This window comes from Equus quagga, chromosome 14 (genome assembly GCF_021613505.1).
Source record: "Equus quagga isolate Etosha38 chromosome 14, UCLA_HA_Equagga_1.0, whole genome shotgun sequence".
NCBI lineage: Eukaryota > Metazoa > Chordata > Mammalia > Perissodactyla > Equidae > Equus > Equus quagga.
Genome location: NC_060280.1, coordinates 68,569,392 through 68,590,526, shown reverse-complemented (window position 1 = coordinate 68,590,526; position 21,135 = coordinate 68,569,392). Strand labels below are relative to the sequence as shown.

Here is a 21,135-nt window from a genome sequence, read left to right as displayed (position 1 = left end):
GACTCTGGCTTTGACTCTGAGCAAGACGGACAGCCAAGAGGGTGTCTAGAGCCAAAGATTGACATGATCTGACTTCCGTTTTAAAAGAATTGTCTGGCTTCTTTGTTGGGAACAGACTTTGGAGGGCCTTTGAAGCCATCTTTTAAAACAAAACAAAATAACCACTGGGATTGCTCATCTGTAGGGAGAGCCCCAAAAGGTTTTACGCAATGGAATGACATAGTCAGACTTGCATTTGAGAAGGTCCATTCTGCCAGCATGTCAAGATGAGAAGCAGAGGAACCAGCCAGGCAACTGCAGCAAGAGTCCAGGGACGATGGAGGATGAGGCCTGAACTACATGCAGGCATGGAGAGGGAGGGACGAGATCAGGGAGCACATTCAGCAGGACCTGTGGTTTTTTGCAGTGGAAAATGCAGGAAGAATTGAGACTGTATCCCAAGTGTCTGGCTCACTTGAGTAGGTGGCTTGATAAGCCTCCGAGAGAGAGTTGATTTTCTTGTTTTTCACACTTGCCATGCCTAGCACCTATAGACATCACATCTGCGAGCTGGGATGGACAGTCCTCGGCGGGCTTGACTGTGAGTGCACGTCTGATTTCCAGGCTTCCCTGGACCCATACTGATTTCTGGCACACAAGAAGGACAAGGGTCTTACTGCCATCACTGCTGCTACTTTCTGAGTTGTTTAGGAAGTGAAACACTAGACTGTCCCAGTATCACTCCCAAGATGTACCATAGCAGATGCCATGTGCAATTCTCTGTCTCCAGGGATTAGTAAGACTTAGTGAGGGAAGGGGACAAGAAAAAGAGACTTCAGAAATAAGACATCCTTCAGAGAGCTACAAGTAGAAAGAAAAACCTAGGAGTTGATTGATGCATCCTCATCTCCTAGGTAGCGAGGTAGCCAACAATGGTGAGAAAAGCCATACTATAAGGAAGGTCAACTAGCAAGAGCACTGGATTATTATTATGTATTGTTCTACACTGACATGTTGAAAGTGAAAGCTTCCCCAAGATTGGCATAATTGTAAATGCCAAATACATCCGTTGCTAAGTGCTCTCCTCTCCTCTCACTTAAGCTCCTGCTGACAAAGGGCTGTATTTGTGTCTCAAAGCAGAAGCTATGGGATGGAATGTCTCTGGGTATTGCAAATGTCCTTCTGGTTTCTCTGCATCAGATCTTGTCCCACTCAGACTGACTTTATCCCTAGGCTCACCGTAGGCACCGGTATTTCTCAGTTTATACCTTTTGTCTGGTGTACATTTTCATTGTACTTCCTTTCACTGTCACACATGTCTCAGTTTAAACCACAAGTTATCAAGTTATCAACTCCTCATGTTTGTGCCCCACAGTGCTCAGAGTAGGAGCTCCCAAAGAACTCTTACTCCGATGCATAATTTCTTTTACTCCCTCAGTCCCAGTCCTCAACTCTGGACTAATGGTTGATGAATCTTACCTCTTTGCTTCCCTTTTCCCTGTATTCTAGCCATTTCCCTCTTTGCTAGTGTCTCTCCCAGGATGTGGGTAGGGGCAAGATTAGAAGAGAGAAGTGGAATTGTGGAAGCATAGGTCTTAGAATGAAGAGAGAGTGTGGTGGGAATGCACTATGGCGGTGAGTGTGTATTGAGTGCCAACAATGTGCCAGGCTTTGTGCTAGATATTGCAGATGTGCCTATTCCGTTGCCTCCTCATGACAACCTGAGAAGGCCCTTATCATTGCCCCTTTTGCAGATGAGGAAATTGAGGTTCAGGGCTTGCATGACTTGAGGTGACAGGGCCCGACTCCCACGAGCTGGGCTCCAAAGCCTTGCCGTCACCACTGCTCCCTGCTGCTCTAGCCCAGTGCTGAGGACGGGTAGCGAAGTCCCAAATACAGCCCAGGAGCCCTGCCTCCTAGACCCCATGACCCCATTTTACAGACGGAGAAAAGGAAGCTCAAAGACGTCACTCAGCTGGCAGTGGTGACACAGGGATTGAGATCTGACCCCAGGGTCTGAGCTCTTCATCACCATAGGCTATTTGGCCTTGGTGCGCTTTTCACTGGAACATCCTAAACTACTCAGGTTTATCTGGGAGAGAAATATGAAAACTGATAAGTATTAGCTAGAAAGAGATGTTATTATATGTGGATTTTAGCCAGCTGTCTTTCGTCCCCATTAGCACATACAATCCTAAATTGTTTATTTTGTTACTTGAGAAGAATTCAGAGGGGGAAAACCCATATACAGAACCCAATTCCTAACCCAGCATATGGAGAAAGGCGATCTGTCCTTTGCAAGACAGAGCTCAGTGGCCATTGCCAGCCTGGCCCAGCGTGTCGGAGGAAGTCAGCTGCCTGGCAGGCGTATCCGGCTCCTTTTGCTTCCCACCCCTCTCCCTGCCTGTCCCCATTTCACCTTGGGTGGAGGCTCTACCGTCCATCGAGCCAGCCTCCGCAGCAGAGCAGGTGTATTCAGAGACACTCGGAAGCCATTTGGCAAAAGGAAAAGGAAGCCTTTGTCAGCTTGCAGTCGGAGTCACATAACCTTTTTTTTTCTGAAACATTTACATTCACATCCACATCTCCCTGTCGCTACGGAAAATTGAAGAACCCGTGCCCTGTGCTTGGACGATGGAGAAGAGCCACGCAGATTAGCGGAGCTGCTGGGCCTGAAAGAAATGACGGTGCCCCTTTCCTTCTAAAAAATGTCTGACTGTGAGCGAAAAAGAATTTTAATCAAAATGGAAAGTGAGAATAAAGCATGAAGCTTTCTTTTCAACTACAGATATTGTACACATCATCCCCACAATACAGGAAGGAGGGGAAAGCTAGTGAACATTTTTCTAGCTTGAAATGTTAGCATCTTTCTACAAGGACAGGTACAGTGCTTAACAGCACAATGTAAATTTCAAAGGGACACACTCACGTGGGTACAATTCTGTACCCAAACCCTTACCTTTGATTTGATAGACAGAGCTGTCCCTAGGGAGACTAACTGAATAACGAGCAAATTGGCATTTCAACCACAGTGCCAGCTCACTTTTCTAATTATGACACTGATAAGCTGCACAGACCTAGGAAGGGCAGAGCCAGAAAAAGCGGAATTAGTTCCTCGGTCCTGCCTTTGGTTGGACATGCTGCATCAATTAAAACTACATCACATATTTTAAAAAAGAAAGAAATCCCTACATTGGCATCAGTTCTGGTGTGTAATCCCTGTGAAGACCTCCATGCGTGGGGATTAAGGACTGCACGGAGTTGTAGCAATCAGGCCCTGTGGTCTCGGTTATTATTGCTTGACTAAATACAGGGTTGCAACAAGGTCTTCATTAACATGAAAATTGGGGCCTCCACAAATTGAGTAATTGCTAGTGGCTTTTTGCTCTCCCTCTCTTGTCAATGACCTTGTTGGAAATCCAGGTAGACGGTGACAGGAAATGCGCACGTGCTAAACAGGCCAGTGGAGACCCAGGTTCTTCTCTCTTATTCCAGGCAGGAGTGGGGATTCTCATAAAAGGGTGTTTGGGGCAGAGTTTGCACGAGACCCTCCCACCCAGGCTTCACTAAAGAAGTCCCCAAGCCGGCTCTGGGTGCCTGCACAGGCAGTGCCTCTGGAGACGCCAGTCCATCTGGAGATTTCTCTGAGACTGAAGCAGCCGCTCTTGGGCAAATGGGATGGGGAGTGAGGATTGTTAATCAAAGGCTGTACTAAATTATGGGTTTGTACTGTGTTTACACCATCTCCAGGGCACGGCCATGTGGCTGCCACTGTTGCAAGCCAGGTCCATGAGAAACTGAACTCACCTCTCTTCCCAGTTAATTCTGAGCTTGGATGTGTGTGTGTGTGTGTGTGTGTGTGTGCACGCGTGACAGTGTTTATGAGGGAACTAGGTATGTAAATGCACTTTAAGATGAACAGCAGATAGACATGCCGAAAAGAGAGCTCAGGTTAGTTCTTGCACTAAAAAAAAATTTAGCCTAGTAAAGAACTTTACAAGATATTTGCAAGACAGCAAGAGTCATGCCTCTCTTTGGTACAAACAGGAAACAGTAGAACCAATAGATCTGGGAAAATCTTCCCCAGGCTGAAGAATCTCCAGCTTCTCCATCTCCCCGTGAAGGATGGAGAGCAGCTCACCTTGACTTTTCCATAGCTTCCTTTGGGGATGAGAATCTTGTAGCCATTCACCTCCACAGAGAGCTCCTTCACCCAGGAGACAGCTGAGCCCCCCCGGTGCTCATTCTTGGCCTCCACACTGAAGAAGGGGAGGCTGGAAGTCTGCAAACACTGTCGGGCCAACAGGTAGGCACAGGAGCCTTGGAAGTGGAAGAGGAAGCCATCGAAGGTGTGGTAGTGGGGCTCCCCAAACACCACGCACGTGCTGGTCTCCACAGGGCTGCAGGAGAAGAATTTGCCTTTGGGTTCGCACACCTCGTAGGGGCTACAAGAGGCCTCCTGGCAGTAGATCTCGTTGTTGAAATCCAGACAGCGGCACTTGATGGTGCAGTTCAGGTCATCCCAAAACACCTCCCCTCGCCGAAGGAACTGTCCTGGGGAATAATGACATTAGAGCCAACATTTATTGAGCATTTACCCTCTGTGCCAGGCATTGGGCTAAACGCTTTACTTGCATTGTACCATTTAATCCACACAAGAACCCTACTAGGCAGGCATTGTCGCTTTCATTTGACAAGTGAGGAAACTGAGGCTTAAGAACAGTTGAGTAATTCCTCCAAGATCACTCAGCAACTCATTGGTGAAGCCAAGATTCCAAGCCGAGTCTGTCTGAATCCAGTCTAAGCTCTTGGCATTGTCATCTCCATGGCTGGTGAGCACACTCTTATTCAAGGAAAGACACACTGTCTTAATCCATGGGAAAGGCTATGACACACAGGAGCCATATCCTTCATTTCAGGAATAAGAGGGAGGGTCTTCAAAAGAAGGAATGCTGGCCCAGGTAACTCATAACACTGTTTGTTCATTTGCGAATTTGTTCATTTGCTCACTCATCCACCCATTCAACAACAATTAGCTGGGGGTCCAGAATGTGCCAGAAAAGCTCAATAGCACGAATCAGGAGTCAGATGCATAATTTTAAACCCCAGGCTCCCTGGGAGAATTCTGGAAAGGGCTGACCTCTGGCTTGGCGCCTTCAAAGGCTTCTTAACCCTGCAGATGCTGCTTAGGCAGAACTTACACCTATACAAGTTGTCTTCTCTCTCGCTCTAGGCCCTGTCCAAGGCCAGAACTTCTCTCTCTTTCTCCACTGCACAGAACTTCTTGACAGAATCTAGGTCAGGAGGAGAAGGAGGATGGGGAGGGGAATGGTTTTAAGGGATATGCTAGTTTTTAAAATATTTACTACCATTTATTTGGTAGACAATCAGTCCTTGAAACCATTTTCCTAGCGAACTGATCTCTCCCACCAAAAACTTTGAAATTTGCCAGTTGTCAATATCAACCTTCAAATTGAAATAGGAGCATCTCGGGGCTGGGGGCTGTGATCTAGTCCTGGATTGGGGGCGCGAATCAAGAGAGGTGGGCAATAGCCACAACTCTGCAACCAACATCTAAGACTACTGACTTAACTTCCATCTGGCTCAGTTTTCTAATCTGTGACACGTGGACAATGCTATTTTCTTCTCCGTGCCTCACCGGGAGCAGTGATGCTATAAAAGTTTGGCACGTGTTGACAGAGGTAGAAGCATTTGTAAATTGAGAATGTCTGAAAAGGAAAGTATCAAAGACACGACATTAAAAAAAGTAATAAAAATGCCATATACCAGGAGAAACTATAGTTTGAAAAAATTGCTCAAGTGTTTATAAAACTCAATACCTAGGGAAGAGCGCAAGGTTACAAGTTTAACACAAGCAGAAGGCATGGGGGCCTCAGGAACGGTCGTTTCCATATCTGTCCAGCAGATACAATTATGTTTCAACAGGCAATTATGCTTCATACCTGTTGAGAATAAGGCCCCAAAATTGGATAACAGATTAATTCATATTCCCAGCAGGTCATACGCACTGGCCCTGGAAACAGGCCCCTCAAACCTCAATACTCTTTGGCTCTAGTCCAGGCTGCATATACTGTAACAGCCTCCACTCAGAACAATTTCCAGTCTCTGCTTTTTTCAGGCTTGCAATAAATGAGAGGAAAATGCCTTTGAATAGAGGCGGTTTGGACCAAAAGGTAGACTCTCTGAGATAATTTTGTTTGCGAGATGATGATATAATAAACCGGCGCTATGCACACTTCCCCTGCCATCACCCCGGCCAGATCCCCATCTCATTAGATTGATGTATGTCCAGTGGCACATAAAAACGCACAGCAGTCTGTAGAAGGATATTGAATTTGTCCTGTATGTGAAACCCAAACCCATAACTCAGGAGGAAAAGAATGAAGTCAAAGTGGGGACTTTGTACGCGGCTGGCATCTGACCAGCTCCACAGCTCGGCGCGCCAATACTTTCCATTATCACAGCATTTCATTCCCAGGACTCAGGCGCGAGGCTGTCACTGGGTGCTTAGGTTGCATGGCCACAGCCAGTCAGCTCTGTGATGCTTGGACAAAGCGGGAGAGGCTTTGGGTAGGTCCCTAGTCCACGTCATAAAGGGAGAGAGATAATGGAGTAGTGGTTTGGTATCTGTCACAGATACTAGGCAAAGTGGTACTTACACTCTGTGAGGGAAGAGGGCACCCTTCTGAAATCCTGCTGAGCTGTGGACTAGATTCTTTCCTTTCCAGTTTAATACTAGCTTAGCTCCAAAACATTTATTTGCTATTCTGAACACTTTATTTTATTCTGAGGACTTTCTAGATTCCACAGAGGCAAGGACGTCCAGGCAGGCCATCTACACAAACGACCTTTCCTTAGAGTAAAGCAGAGGTTTGCTAAGCCTAACCACAGAGCAGGGGATGGGGGCAGAGAGCATGGGCATTACAGACTAGGTGAGTATGGCTTTTCTGTATGTTACACGAATTGAAGCTGAGCCAAAAGAGAAACCTGAGGCCCCCCAGAGCTGCTGAGACACGCAGGTCACCAGGCCATGCTTTCTATCTAAGGAGGGCAAGAAACCTTCATCAGGAAGGCCTGAAATCTTCATCTCAACCCAAACCTTTCTTAGACATCTGGAGACATCTTCTCCAGGGTCATCCTTTGTACTTCCACAACACCCCGCACTCATGTCTGTCATGTTCTGTCTTCCACTGTGTCATCACTGTTTCCATGGCGGTCTTCTCTACCATAGCAGCATCATGGGAGGCGGGAGCTCCTTCATCTCCAGCACCTAGCAGAGTGGCTTGCACCTCGTTGGGGCTCTCAAAATGTTCTTTGGAAAGATGCAATGACTGGATGGCTGAACGGATGAAAGGGGAGATGGGTAGTTGGGTGGGGGGTGCATGGATGGTTAGATGGATGACTTACTAATTCTAGCTGCTACAGCCTCCAGTCCTGGAAGCAGAAATATTAACCGAAATCCTGTTTTCTGAAAACTTTTAGACACATAAGAAGCAGGAATCTATAAACCAGGATGTTCCTGTGAGAGTCCTGGACTGTTTTGCACAACCATAGTGGTTTTGATCGTTCAGAGAGGGCTCCAAACTTTGGATGCCAATGTAAAGGAAACCCACAGAGGTTCCACTCCAGCTTGTTCACACAGACCTAAAGCCCACTTTGGTTCTCCCCAAATCCCCGCAAGTTTGGGGGCTGCTGGGAGGATTTTAGGAGAAGCTCCCCTAAAGACTATGACACTTTCTTTTCCTTTCCTTCTGGTCATACTAGAAAGTACTGATTTCCTCTCATAGAGATTTGGCATTGCTCCACGTTCGCCCACTCCTGTGGATCCACAAAGTGCAGATGGCAGAGCAGGAGTAAAGATGAGAAGAAAAATGGAAAGAGGGGAAATGGAAACAACAACAACAAAAATAATGTTAAACAGGAGGGCGCCCTTCTGTCCCTCTGGCTGCGAAATCACTCAAGATCCTCATCCACTTTGGAGTTGCTCCGAACACGGAGTGTGTTCACACTCCAGGCGAGGACCCCGGAAGCCGCAGTGTAGCAGATGCCGGGTTTCAGCTCCCAGTGTGATGAATCTGCATGCTCAAATTACCTTGATCTCCGTTACCCAGCTGAGCGATGTCAAGAGAGTAAGGCATGAGGAGCGAGTCCGCCCCCGTGGCTTAAAAGCCTGCCTGCCAATCTAAGCTAAACAAACCCAGCTTTGCCACAGAGAATAGGGAAAGCCTTTACCTCTGGAGGTGCAGCCATTGGCTGGATCAATTTCCTTCCCGTCAACTTTAAATGCCCAGCGGCCTGGAACATTGACGTTTGTGGTCTCTTGGATATTCACAATATCAGGGGTTCTTGACCCCGGGAGGCTGAAGAAATTGGTGAGGTTTCCACCATTAAATCCTGCCTAGAGCACAAAGGACAACAGAACTTTTGAGCACACACACCACCCCCATTGGTTACCTTGCCCAAATACCTTATTTTCAGAATCCAGCACACCTGGAATCAAGAGACCCCCTTTTCCTGGAGTCCCTGGGGCCACCATTCCAGGTAAGAAAGGCCTGCCTAGTTCATGCCACATCTGGATCAAGGTATCAAAGATGGGGTAAGACTGGCCTCTCAGTCCACCTGCAAGATCAGACACACTTCTCTAATTAAAAGCTGTTGGCGGGATTTCCTCTAGGATGCTGAGCAGCATAAGGAGAGAATGCAGTGCTTCAGAAACACGCAGGAGGATGAGGTGGAGAACAACCTACCTGTGCCATCACTCCCCCAAGACCTGTCAGGGGATCGCCACCGCTTGCCGTCCCTGTGGTCCAGTTGATTTCATAATAATTGAAGAGTGTGAATGTATGGGAGCCGTCAGACACCAGGACGGCCTGGAAGGTGTTCACCTACAGGACGGGAATGGGTGGTTTCAGGACTTACCCGGCCCAGGAGCTCCTCTCCCGCACAGCAGCTCCCTTTCCCTTGCACTCTCCCTGCCCCCCGAGCAGCTCAGAGCTGCTCTGTTGCCAGCCCTCATGCTCTGCCTCCTCTCTGAATATGTTCTCACCTCCAGTGGGAAAAGCACGACATGTGGGGCTGCGCATCTAAAAGAGAAATTGCCTGAGGGTAACCTGTGGAGGCTGACTCAGCGCCCCTCTCACATCTCTGATCCAAACCAGAGAGAAAATTCAGAGGCCCAGCTCAACTTGTGATAATATGCAAGTACCTATAGATGGCAGCATGAGAATAAACTATAGGAAATACATAGTCAAGCCAGGGAAAGAGCTGCATGCACCTGTTCCCAGAGCAGGTTGGATGGGGTGTGGGAAGGGGGTGGAGAAGAGCAAGCAAATGCTAGTCAGTGTGACTAAAGCGGTGCTGTGGACTCAGCTCTTGTGATTCTTGGAAAACACCGCTAATCTCGGTGAGATGTCTCCCAGTTTTAAAAGGGAAGTTGGAAGTGATTTTTAAAAAGCACTTTGTGGGGAGAAATTGCTTCTCTAATTGAACATTTAGGCATCACTTTATTTCTGCAAAATTCTCAACACTCATCTGTACCTCAGACCAACACTAAGATGGGCAATTTTTTTGCCCATTCCCATCTTGTAGCTTAAAAAACTGAGGGCTAGAGCCCAGCCCCATGACCAAGTGGTTAAAGTTCTGCGTGCTCCACTTTGGTGGCCCAGGTTTGTGGGTTTGGATCCTGGGCAAGGACCTACTCCACTCACCAGCCATGCTGTGGAGGTATCCCACATACAAAAAAATAGAGGAAGATTGTCACAGATGTTAGCCCAGGGCTAATCTTCCTCAAGCAAAAAAAGAGGAGGACTGGCAGCAGATGTTAGCTCAGGGCGAATCTTCCTCAGCAAAATAAATAAATGAATAGATAAAGATGACACACTACTATTAAAAAAACAACTGAGGGCTAAGGCAAATGGATTGCTGGAAATTTTGCAATGACCCAGCAACAGAGAATGGGATTCGAGCCAGAGTACCCAGGCTACCTTCTAGTGCACTGTCATTACACACCATCTTAATTTTAAACTTTTTGGGTTAGAGATGTTACATAAATTCAAACAAGCCTTGCAAACATTTTCCAGAAACAAGCTGTAGCAAACTCGGTCTTTTACTATTTCCCTTTGCTAATGCCTGCCCCTTGACACATGTTTTCAGGAAATTCAAATAAAAATAGAGTTAAAAGGAGAGGCTGCTTTGACCTTTTCCATTCATACCTCGCACTTTTCCCAGCTGCCTGATACCATCCTGGTTAACATTCTGCCAGACTCAGAGGAAGGCCCACATCCTTATCCTGTGTAATCAAACTGGGGGAGAGGATCTTGGAAGCCCCAAATCTCCCATCCTAGATGGTCCCAGGGAGGGAGATGAGGTGCAAGTAAAGAAAAGCCCTTTTTGTAAACGAGAACTTTCTCCCCAAGCCCTGTGCTTGCCGCAGCTGATGGGGTTTATGATAGAGTCACCCAGGTATATGCCTCCATTCTTTGGCCCCGCTCAACAAAAAGTGGGACACAGAGGTGAGTGAGCCGTCAGCCCAAGATTGCTATAAGGTCACTGCGGGGTCGGGTTCAAGAGACAGGCATAAAGTCAAGGTCGTACAAGGCCTAAATTAGACTCTCCTTCAGACCAGGATTCTCCTTTAGGAAGTGAATTCCTGCTCCTGAGATGATGTTGGAAATATCTTTGGTCCAAATAGTTCTTGAGAGCAACCCATTTGTGATCCCAGGAGTCACCTCGAAACCAACCGAACATCCTAACGACGCTCAGAGTCTGGTTCGCCCTCATGCGCGTTCTTGCTCTCACGCGCCCCGACACACACACATCTCCTCAACATCAGTTTTAAGACTCCTCCGGGATCTGTGTTTGTAAAACCATGTTTTCAACTCTTGAAAGACCCTCTTATCCTTCAGAGGACTTCCAAGGATACCTGGGGGAGGCAGCCGAGGAAAGAGCTCAGGATTCCGGGTTAGAAGACTTTAGTTTGAACCCAGCTCTGACTCCTCTGAGGTTCAAATCTTTTTTCTTGCCCCTCGGGCAAGTTACTTGACCCCTCTGGGCCTGTTCCCCCTCTTTAAAGCGGAGAGAGACCTTATAGTGGAACATTCTTGTGAGAGCTAAATGATATGCAAAAATAGCTGATCACAGCACGGGGCTCATAGAAAGCCCTCAATAAATACTATTTTTCCTTTCTTAAACTGAACATGTCCTCTTGCCCTTCCTTTTCTATTGATTTCCATGCGACCTTCTGCCTCTAAAGGACCTCTCACCCCCAGTGTGTAGTTGGCCTGATAAGATGTGTTCCTATAGAGAAGAGGAAACCTGGGAGCAGGGGCCAATTTCAAAGACGGGGATGGGTGGACAGCTCTGCAGCTCGGGAGGAGTGTATCATCCTCCTCTCCATGGAGCCTGAACACCTCCATGTTACCTCATTCATCCTCATCGAAAGAGTTCTCACCATATCCAGACATTTACTCCAAAGTACAAACCAGAAAGTATCTAAATTATCTTGCCATTTTTATAGTCAGTGGAAGTTTTTTTGAAAAAATGGTGGTCAGCATTTGATGGGCATTTCTTCTCTTTTTTTTCCCCCACTGACACTAAAATTTATCGATCGCTGGCATCCTGCATTCGAACGCTGTGAGGTATGAGGCTTAAAGGACATAAAACATCACCGGAGGAGTCGTTAGCGATCCATAACATGACAGAGGGAAATGTACGCTTCTTTAGAGGTTATTTCTAGCCAACGCATCTGCTGTTTAAACTTGTATCTTTCTGTTCTCCAGAACCTCTTAGCGATAAAGTGTATCTTGCTGCTCTGGTCAGAACGTGCTAAAACAGCGTGCTTCTGGCGTAGCAGCTACGAATTGCAAGCTCAGCACTTCTGCACCTCTGTGTCTAACTCAGTAGTTTCCGTTCTCCCCCTAAACAACTGGCTCATTGCCAAGGAAATGGGAAAACAGATGGAATTGGAAATAATCCTAAGAAAGCAGAGGGCAGATTTTTGAGTGTCTTTGCTTACTGGAAATTATACAGTTGAAGACGCGTCTGCAACTTCAAAAATCTGCACCACCAAAGTCACCCAAACAAGCCGCAGGCTTTCCTGAAAACTGTGTTCTGTCCCTTTATGTAGAAAGTTGATTATCTCTACAATAATGCCGGTGATAATCTTTCTTATTTGACTTTTATTTGACTGCTCATTTGGGATTTCAGAGCAGATGTTGAAACTTTAGTCATGAAACGCTTTAGCTGCCCACTCCAATTAGCATCAAGTATGAATAATTCCAGCCCCAGTCACAATAAAAAAAAGATCATAATATAATAAAATGAGTCAGGTCATTTGTGCCCAAATCCAGCACTCTATTTTCCTGTTCCTATCAGGTTTTGTGAAAAAGGGAGGGAAAAAAGGAAATTAGCTGATGGAGAGAGGCATTTGTGCCTCTGGCAAGAAAAGGGATCTTTGAATTCCTAGGTGGGTCCCTTATGATGTGGCCTGGATGAGGTCTCAGTGCCTCAATCACGCTCCTGCAAATTAGGAATGCTACCGACTGCAAGAAAATTGCGGAGGGGTTCTTTTTAGGCATTCGCAATGATCAGCAATAGGGCTGACATATCTTCTGAAATATTCCTGCTGACTGGACTGCTTAGGGACGATACGTCCCTCTGCTTCCTGGAAAGTGGGTGGCAAGACTCATTAGTTTAACTCAAGGAAACTGACGTTCCTCAGCTCTAACAATTAGACTCTCTCACAGTAGTGAAGATGGACAAGAATGAGATGTCAGGAAATGAAGTGGAAAACGGAAAATTTGAATTATTACAGGTGTGGTGCTGCTGCCTCCATAAAACGTGACTTCCTCCCATGTCACAATGAAAACCCAAGTGGCAGAGAAGGTTGCCATGTCTTTGAAGTACTTCCTGATGTCCTTGGTGGCTCTTTTCAAGATGACAGGATCCATGGTCTCTCTGTAATAGATCTCGCCTCGAATTCCATTGTGTACATCTGCCCAAAATGGGGCGATGAAGGCCCTCCCATCCGTCAGGGGAAAGGATTCTGGTGTGAACTGGCTCACTAGGACATTGAAGGAAACAACTCCGTTGTTATTGACCTACAAAAATAAGAGGTTTGCACAGTGGATCTGAAATAATGACAACTTCAGAGTCACAAACCAAGACAGACATTCCCTTAATCACATGAATGGAAAACAACTTGCAAACTACTGAATTAGAACCTTCAAACACCATCTTCCATTGCTCAACTAGGAGGTTCGTTTACTTCCAGACAAACTCATTGGTTTTCTTTCACTTTCAATTTATGGTTAGCTTCATTACTTATTAATAATCGGTCTCATTTGCATGTTCTTTATCCTATCTCTATTTACACTTATCAAATGCTACTGAGGTGTGTGTGTGTGTGTGTGTGTGTGTGTGTTGGGCCAGGCAGGGGGTAACGTGAGCAATAAGGAATATCCAGAGTCACAGATGCAAAATAGACAAGAAAAGAAACACAGAAGCAAAGAAATTAAAAAATTGAGGATTTCTATATTAGACCTCGATTCCTATTATATGACAAGAGAGGAATGTTAGAAAAAGATAAATCAAATAATCCACCATCAAACTCAGATCTCAGGATGAACCATAACTTGTTTGAGAGAGATGTTTAAAGGACTTCTATTGATGTCCCAACCACTCTGTACTCAGAAGAAGGACAAGGTTATGACCTACAGATGCCCAATTCAATGACAGCGCTTGCAGACTGATGGTTTCTTTGTATAATTGCTGCATAAAAATGGAGACATGAATACTTCACATTGTACATGTAAATAACTATCTTATATGGTGATTTCTTCATGATTTGTAAATAGCTTAGTAAACTTATTAAATTATTAAACCTTACTGCAAATCACAAGCCAATATGTACACTTAATTGACACAGGACCTATAAGCAAGTCAGCCTCTGCCTGCGGCTGCAGCTGGTCATATGCGTTGGTAAATATGCATATGGTAAAAATGTGTATGGTCAATATGGTTTACGCATTGGTAAATAAGCCTGATTTAACCCTGTGGCTTGTATGGCTTCTGCAACAGAAACACCTGTGACGGGAATTGTTTGTTATGTTCATGTTAATCAGTAATATTATGGACATTAACAGTGATCCAGATCCCAGCAGTAAATTGTTGGTACCTGGGCCAAGAGTATGTTGACCTGTTTTGGAAATAAGGGTGTGGGGTTTGGAAAGGAAGCTGGAGACCCAGCTACAAGGACATCGAGCGTCTACTGTCTGCAAGTAATAAGGAACAACACGGAGGCTTGGAAAAGACTGCACTGTTCAAAGTGCTGGAAACTCAGAGAACAATTTGCTCTCAAGTTAGTCTGCCCCACGTTAAGACCCTCCTTTTGAAAGGGCAAGACTTATTCAGACTCCGTCTCACATAGCACAATGGAGGAGAAAGAGGAGCTTAATGAAACATTTTGTTCTATAAGTCTGGGAGACTAAGGCTTCCAGAATGGAAGTCCTGCACACCTCTCTCGTCTCCAAAATCAGGTCAACGCATTCTGAAACTTACAATCAGCTCTTACAGATTAAGGAGGCTCTGCTGTGAGTAGATCATAAAAGGCATTTCAGAATGCCAGAACAATGTGTTTGCTGGGGAATAATGGGTGTAATTAACCACAGAGACAGCAGAGGAAGCTGGTAACGACTCAGACGTGTTCTGTCTATATAGTCTATAGAGTCTGCAGTTAAGCTCAGGGGTTCTCCAACTTTTGTGGGCATCAGAATCACCTGGAGGGGTAGTTCGAACACAAATTACGGGGCTCCCTTCCGAGAGTTTCAGATTCAGGAGGTCTGGGGTGAGGCCAGAGAAGTGACATTTCTAACAAGAGCCAGGTGATGCTGGTGCTCCAGGTTCAGGCACCCCTGGTTAGGTAATGGAAAAGGAAACTCTTTTCTAATGGGCACCAGCCCTGAGCTATACATCAAAAGTTGGGGAAGACAGAGTCTCAGATACAGAGACGGCCAGAGGTGGAGGTGCTTAGAGATTCATTTCTTCCTCCAGGGAAGGACACAGAATAGCATAGGACATAATATAATCTGCATATGCTTCACCCAATCCTTTAAGGTCGGAGATAAAGGCAAGTTCCGTTTCTCTGAACCTTCTCAGTATGCAACAGTCTCACTAGTGGCAAACCCAGTGATCCAAATAATAATAATAATAATAATAATAATAATAATAATAACCTGAGAACGCAGGAGAGCTCTGACAGCAAATGGTATCATTTCTTCATGAGGGGTTGACAATGGCATATCTCAGGCCCAAAGAGAGTGGCCAATTCTGCAAATAACTTTTACAGACTAGTTGATTACCCCTCTGCTATGCTCTGACTCTGCTCCAAATTAGTAGGAAGCCTAAGAACAGCAGATGCCTAAACTTTTCACACCCCCAAAGGGGAAGAAAAATGATACTGCTCCTATTGTGGTTCATTGTATCTTTTTATCTTGTCGAGTAGCAGAAATAATGTTCATGGCATTGGGGCCTCTGCTCCACTTCTGTGTTTAATCATCCACAAAAGCAATTTATTGCCCTGTATACTCCTCTACTATGAACATTAGCCATTAAATATACCTTTGACTTCCTTAATCATAAAACCTATCAGCTCATGAAATCTCAGAACTTGTTGTTTGGGCTGCCAATAAATCCTCCATTCCCAGAGCCCTGGAAGAAGGTATTTAAAATGTTTTCCTTAATGACAAACAAAGGGGAGAGCCACAGAGCGACAGCCGGGCTGCGTCTCCACTTACATAGACAGTGCGGTAAGGAACGCCAAAGAAGAAAATGGGGATGGCCAACTTAATCTCAGATGAGCTTCCATCGTCTACTTTAGGGGTTTTGGTGTCATTCTGCCAAAATGGATACATGAGCTCCCTGGGCTGAGCTGTCAAGAGAGACGGTGGTTAGAGAGATGGCAGATCCCTCTTCTGTTTGGCAAGTTACTTCCCTCCCATCTGCAAAAGCCAGCTTCTTCCACTAAGTCTTATAGATTAAATGCAAGTCAGATTGCCTTTCCATTTATCCTAAATCTAAGCTGTACACAGTGCGTTATCTTCTGCCTCTGGAAAGGAGAGAATGGGAATGACACTATTTCTCCTTAGGAGAAATCACTTCCTGCTTCATTTCTATGCTTCCATATGTTTTAGAGAGAGAAAGGGTTAAAACAGGCTGGCAGGTTGTGACATCATCTCTGGAGCTCTCAGAGCACTGAGAGGTGGCCTCCAGGTCTGGCACGGCTTACACAGCTTGATCTTTGATCAGAAGGCAAGGTACGGAGAAGGAGGCTAGTGGTTATGAAGCTCCCTTCTAGCTCAAGAATTCTACTCTCATGTCTTCCTGAAAGGAGTCCCTTTCCCCCTCCTGCACAATAGGAGAAGATACTAGATCCCAGAAGGAAATAAACAACAGTTGGAACTGGGACAAAAGTGGGAGGAGAGGGTTTGTAGTAACTGGCCAGTGAATGACCTTGATTGAGCTCCGGCCTGTGAGAAGGCTCTCTGCCCAGCTCCTGTTTACAAAAGACAGACACGGGATGCTCTGGGGTGAGGGAGGTCGGGCCCTTGAGAACTCTTTGCAGAGGAGGCGCAAGGCTCTTACTTATCGTCCCGGTCAAAGGTGAGAGTCATCATACAAACACACACAGCTCCCCTCCTGTGACTGTGTCATCACCTCTCCTGACAACCTGGCTTCTTTCTCAGAAGTTTCTCATCCAAACTCTTGCAAGGGGTGACCCAGTTTTGTGAGAGAAATTAGACAATTACTCCAGGGTCTACGTGATTGATGATCAGGAGATCTATGAAATAATCTACATTTGGGGTGTGACCTTTCTCTGCCTCTGCCCTTTCTTCTCTTGAATGAGAACAGAACAATAGAACATCATCTTTTCTTCCGTTTTTTTTCTTTTTATTTGTTTATTAGTTGTCAGAGGAAGGGGCAAATCCTTTGGGGGCTTCTGGCCACAGTTCTTGAGGTACCTGCTTGCCATCCCCAGATGCTAACACCCCATTCTCATGTCAGGGTCCTCTCCTTGGGAAAGTCCCTGCTCTGTGCTGATGGAGCTGATAGACCGGCGAGCTACTGGCCGAGGACTGTCCTGCTCCTTCGGGAGCCTTTTAGCGAGCAGACAACAGCTCATGTAAGAGAGAATACAGAATGGCCACAAAGCAGCCCAGTGGCGCCTGGCTGAGTGCCAGCTTCTCTCCTTCTGGAGCAGAGAGCAAGAGGCAATGTGCCTGGACAGACAGCTCATCTGTTTCCAGGGGCTCACACGGAGGGAAGCAGGGGAAACGAGCCCGGCCATTAGTGTGTAAGCATTGTTCCCCAAGCCCCGGAAGTCTCTGGGAAGCCAACCAGATCTGAACTTTTCGGAGATGCTGCACCCAGTTTAATCACAGGAGTGCTCAGCCTATGCGCTTCATTTAACATCACGTCAGTAGGCAAAAGAACAGTTCTCTAACTTTCATATTTACCCCGAAGTAACAAATTCCAAATTCCTAGAAGGTAGGAATTTTAAAAAATCTCTTTATAATCCCTATCATAGCAGTATTCACAGGTACTTGCTAAATTTGAAGGGGGATGAGCTTTCTCAAATTAATAATAATAAATCAATCAAATCATGTCGTGGGTTTATCCTTAACGGGGAACTTTTTAGGAGTGATGCCCAGGTGTGAATAGGGCTCAAATTCACCCTGAATTGTAATCTTTTTAATGGAAAGATGAATTGATCTTTGGGGCAGTGTTGGCCCTTCTGCCTGGGAAACGGAGAATTCGTCCCCCTCCTGGAGGAGGCAGAAAACTGTGGGCACGGAGACCGTCCCTAGCTTCTCTCTCTGCTCCAAAGGGGAGGCAAACTTGCAAGATTCTTCTCTCCATGAGTAATTCTAACTAGCTCATGAATTTGAACAAGAAAGAATGGAGAGCTAAAATTTTTCAATTTTAAGAAGAATACAAATCATTAAGATAGCTGATGTTATAAATACTTAATCAGTACTTATTTAATGAGGAGGCAGGCCCCGTGGCCGAGTGGTTAAGTTCTCGCGCTCTGTGTCAGCGGCCCAGGGTTTCCCTAGTTCAGATCCTGGGTGCGGACATGGCACCGCTCATCAAGCAATGAGGCGGTGTCCCACACAGCAGAGCCAGAAGGACCTGCAACTAGAATACACAACTATGTACTGGCGGTGGCGGGGGGGGAGCTTTGGGGAGAAGAAGAAAGAAAAAAATAATACTTGTTGAACGACGAAAAGGGTGCTTAATAAAAGCGAGTAGATTAAAACCCCAGTAATTTCTACCTTAGACACCAATGCTACTATGAAAATTTAACTGGTTAACAGCATGGCCTGTCAATAGCATCAGCGTTAATAAAAGAAAGAATATCGCTACTCAGGCTGGCTTTAGGTTGCCAATTTCCCAATAAACATAACTATGTTTCCAGAACTTTTTTTTCCCCACCAAATGAAACATACTTTCTTAGAGCAGGAGTGGGAGGCTAGAGTCAGTGGGTCTCTTTCCTTATTGCGAAGTTTCAGACTATAGTTTGCATGCCACAACTGTTTCAATTTACCCAACCCTGGAAAAATGTCAGGGCTGCGCATGCCTTAGAGATTTATTCTCTTAGATTTGTAATCACATTCCAGCTGAACCAAACAAACGAGTAAAATAAAGGTGCTTCAGAATTTTAGCCATAAAAGTTTCAAATCTATGTGGACTTTCCCATCTTTCTTGTCTAAAACCCAACAACAGCAGAAAGAAATGTGTGCAGCATTTGCCTATGTTGGGCAACGCTACGCAGATAAAAAGAAAAAAATCTCTGGGGGTGTAATTATCTTATTTCACTGGCAGTTTTAGACTTTTGGCCATTGTAAAAGGGCTACTGATAGACAAGTTACCAACATTAATGCTATTGCAACTTCTCAATTTTGGCTAAAACAAGTGTATTCTTTAAACTCTGAGCCAGAAGTTAAATGCCTTAATGGAACTCAATCATCAGGCATGGGGTGAACACGCACACTTACCCTACATACTTTTAGTAAAAATAATTTGCATCCTCTTAAAGACCCACTCCATTAACATGAGCAACCTAGTATATACAAATTGTGTTCAAAGTTAGATAAGAAAAAGTAGGAATTTAAGCGAACATCATTCAAAGTTAATGTATTTTGCCCTTGACAAGAGAATTTAATTTACATTTTTCTTGTTGTATCTGTAGACACATGTACACCTGCCCTGACAATTATGGTTCCAACAAAAGCATCTCTTTATAAATTCAAGAGCATGCTAATCAAGAGCTTTATGGAATTCTGTAGTACTCACCTTGGTGCCGTACAAGTGCGAAGATGAAAGAGACCCAAATTCTAAGTAATGATGAATAATTCATCCTGGAATTTTAAAAAGAAAAAGAAAAAAAAAATCCCCAGCTTGCCAGAGTAAACAGAACACCAGGTGTGTTTGGTGGCAAATCCCAAGACACAGCACAACCATCCTAGGACAAATTCACATAACAACATCAACAGTTCTGAGTCGGGTTGAAATTCCCTGAATGCCAGCAGGTCCTTAAGTTCAATGCTTCATGAACAAATTAGACTCCCCATGAGCAGCCAGTTTGGAAGTGTAATGAGATCATTCAAATTGTCAGGAAATTATATAGAATCAATGACAGCGACAATGAGTAAAGGAAAGGCACCTACTCTGAAACCACTGAAAAATAGGACCCAACTCTAAATAGAGCATGTTGTGTCTCTAGAATAGACACTCGTCTTCTGGGAGACCTGGCTCTCCTAATTTTCACAACAGCTCTCAATCAGGGTCAACTAATAGTCGATTAAAACACAACGTGTTTCTACGGGAGAGAGGATTTAGAGTTTGCCATCATCTTCTCTAGAGGATGGCGCCAATCCATCATTTTGAAGCACTGACCAGATTCACAAGTAGTGTGAGACTGTTCACTGACTTTCCATGGTGAAATGAATGATAAATACATTGATGATAAAAAAAAAAGAACCACGCCAGGGTTGCTCCTTGAAATTACAATAAAAATAGAAGCTAGCACACAAACCAGTGATTAGTTCCAGCAAATTAATTTAAGAAGGGATATTACCAAAGTGTGCTTGCTTTCATTTTAGTTACAGTCAGTTGAACGGCCGGGACGGTCTGTGCCGCTCCGTAAAGCTGAGATGCAAACGCAGACGCAAGCGCAACGTTAGACACACACCTGCGTGAGCACCAAGTGCAGGGTCGACGGTGAAGTTTGCTCTAAACAGTCTTCTTAAAATTAAAAACCCTCCTCTTATTCTTTGAAGCTATCACAATTCTTCAGCCAAACTTTCATGGAATATCAGTGACTTTCCCCTGTGAGAGTTTTATTGTAAGTCTTCCGTTGTCAAGCACACGCATTAGAATCTCAAGCACATAATAAATATTAGTCAGTTTTGCCGAAAATAGTACAAAGACTTTAGGAGAGCTCTCACACAGCTTTAGCAGAGGGAGATGCCGTGCGAGGTGAAGACTGGAGCCCTTAGGGAAGCGGTTCAGAGAGCAGGAAGGAGGATTCATTTAAACATTTGTATTTACGAAAAATGTCACTAACCTGTTCTGTAGACACTGGAGGAATTGTCAGAAATATTAAGCCAAATCTTGGTAAACCAGGAAAAAATTAAGTAGAACAGGAATTCATGTCACTTCTCCCCCACTTGCTGCCAATTATTTCTGATTCCTGAAATGATGTCTGAATCCCTTACTCTTAAAACCAAAAATTCAGTTAGTCCGGCGTTAGAGTCAGATGTGTTGAGTTGCGATCAAGTTTTTTTCTATTGATTAAGGAAAAGTAAATCTAAAGATCAGTTTCAGGATTGCGTAGAGAGGTTCTTTTCCTGAAAAACTAGACCTTTTTTTACCCCTCTTAAAAAGAAAAAGTAGATTCAGATGGAAATGTCAGGTACTGGGAGCTGAAACCTTGGTCCTTTCTGATCAGAATCACTTTGCACTGAAAAACACAAAAGCAACTCCCCCCTTCTACTTTTGTACCCAAAAAAAAGGCAACTGTATAGTGTTACAGAATTAGCATCCACCAGCATGGGATTAAAACGCCACACAAAGCTG

The 21,135-nt window shown here is 45.0% G+C and overlaps 1 protein-coding gene across 1 annotated transcript in view; it reads right to left on the bottom strand.

The window, feature by feature from the left end:
• TECTA (tectorin alpha) overlaps window positions 1-21,135 on the bottom strand; it is a 154,499-nt gene that overhangs the window by 49,001 nt on the left and 84,363 nt on the right. The window contains exons 9-14 of the mRNA XM_046685526.1: window positions 19,351-19,415; window positions 15,792-15,925; window positions 12,810-13,097; window positions 8,748-8,885; window positions 8,233-8,398; window positions 4,121-4,533 (exon numbers count right to left, since the gene is read on the bottom strand). Of these exons, the coding sequence (XP_046541482.1) occupies window positions 4,121-4,533; window positions 8,233-8,398; window positions 8,748-8,885; window positions 12,810-13,097; window positions 15,792-15,925; window positions 19,351-19,415 (1,204 nt within the window). The remainder of the gene's footprint in view (window positions 1-4,120; window positions 4,534-8,232; window positions 8,399-8,747; window positions 8,886-12,809; window positions 13,098-15,791; window positions 15,926-19,350; window positions 19,416-21,135) is intronic.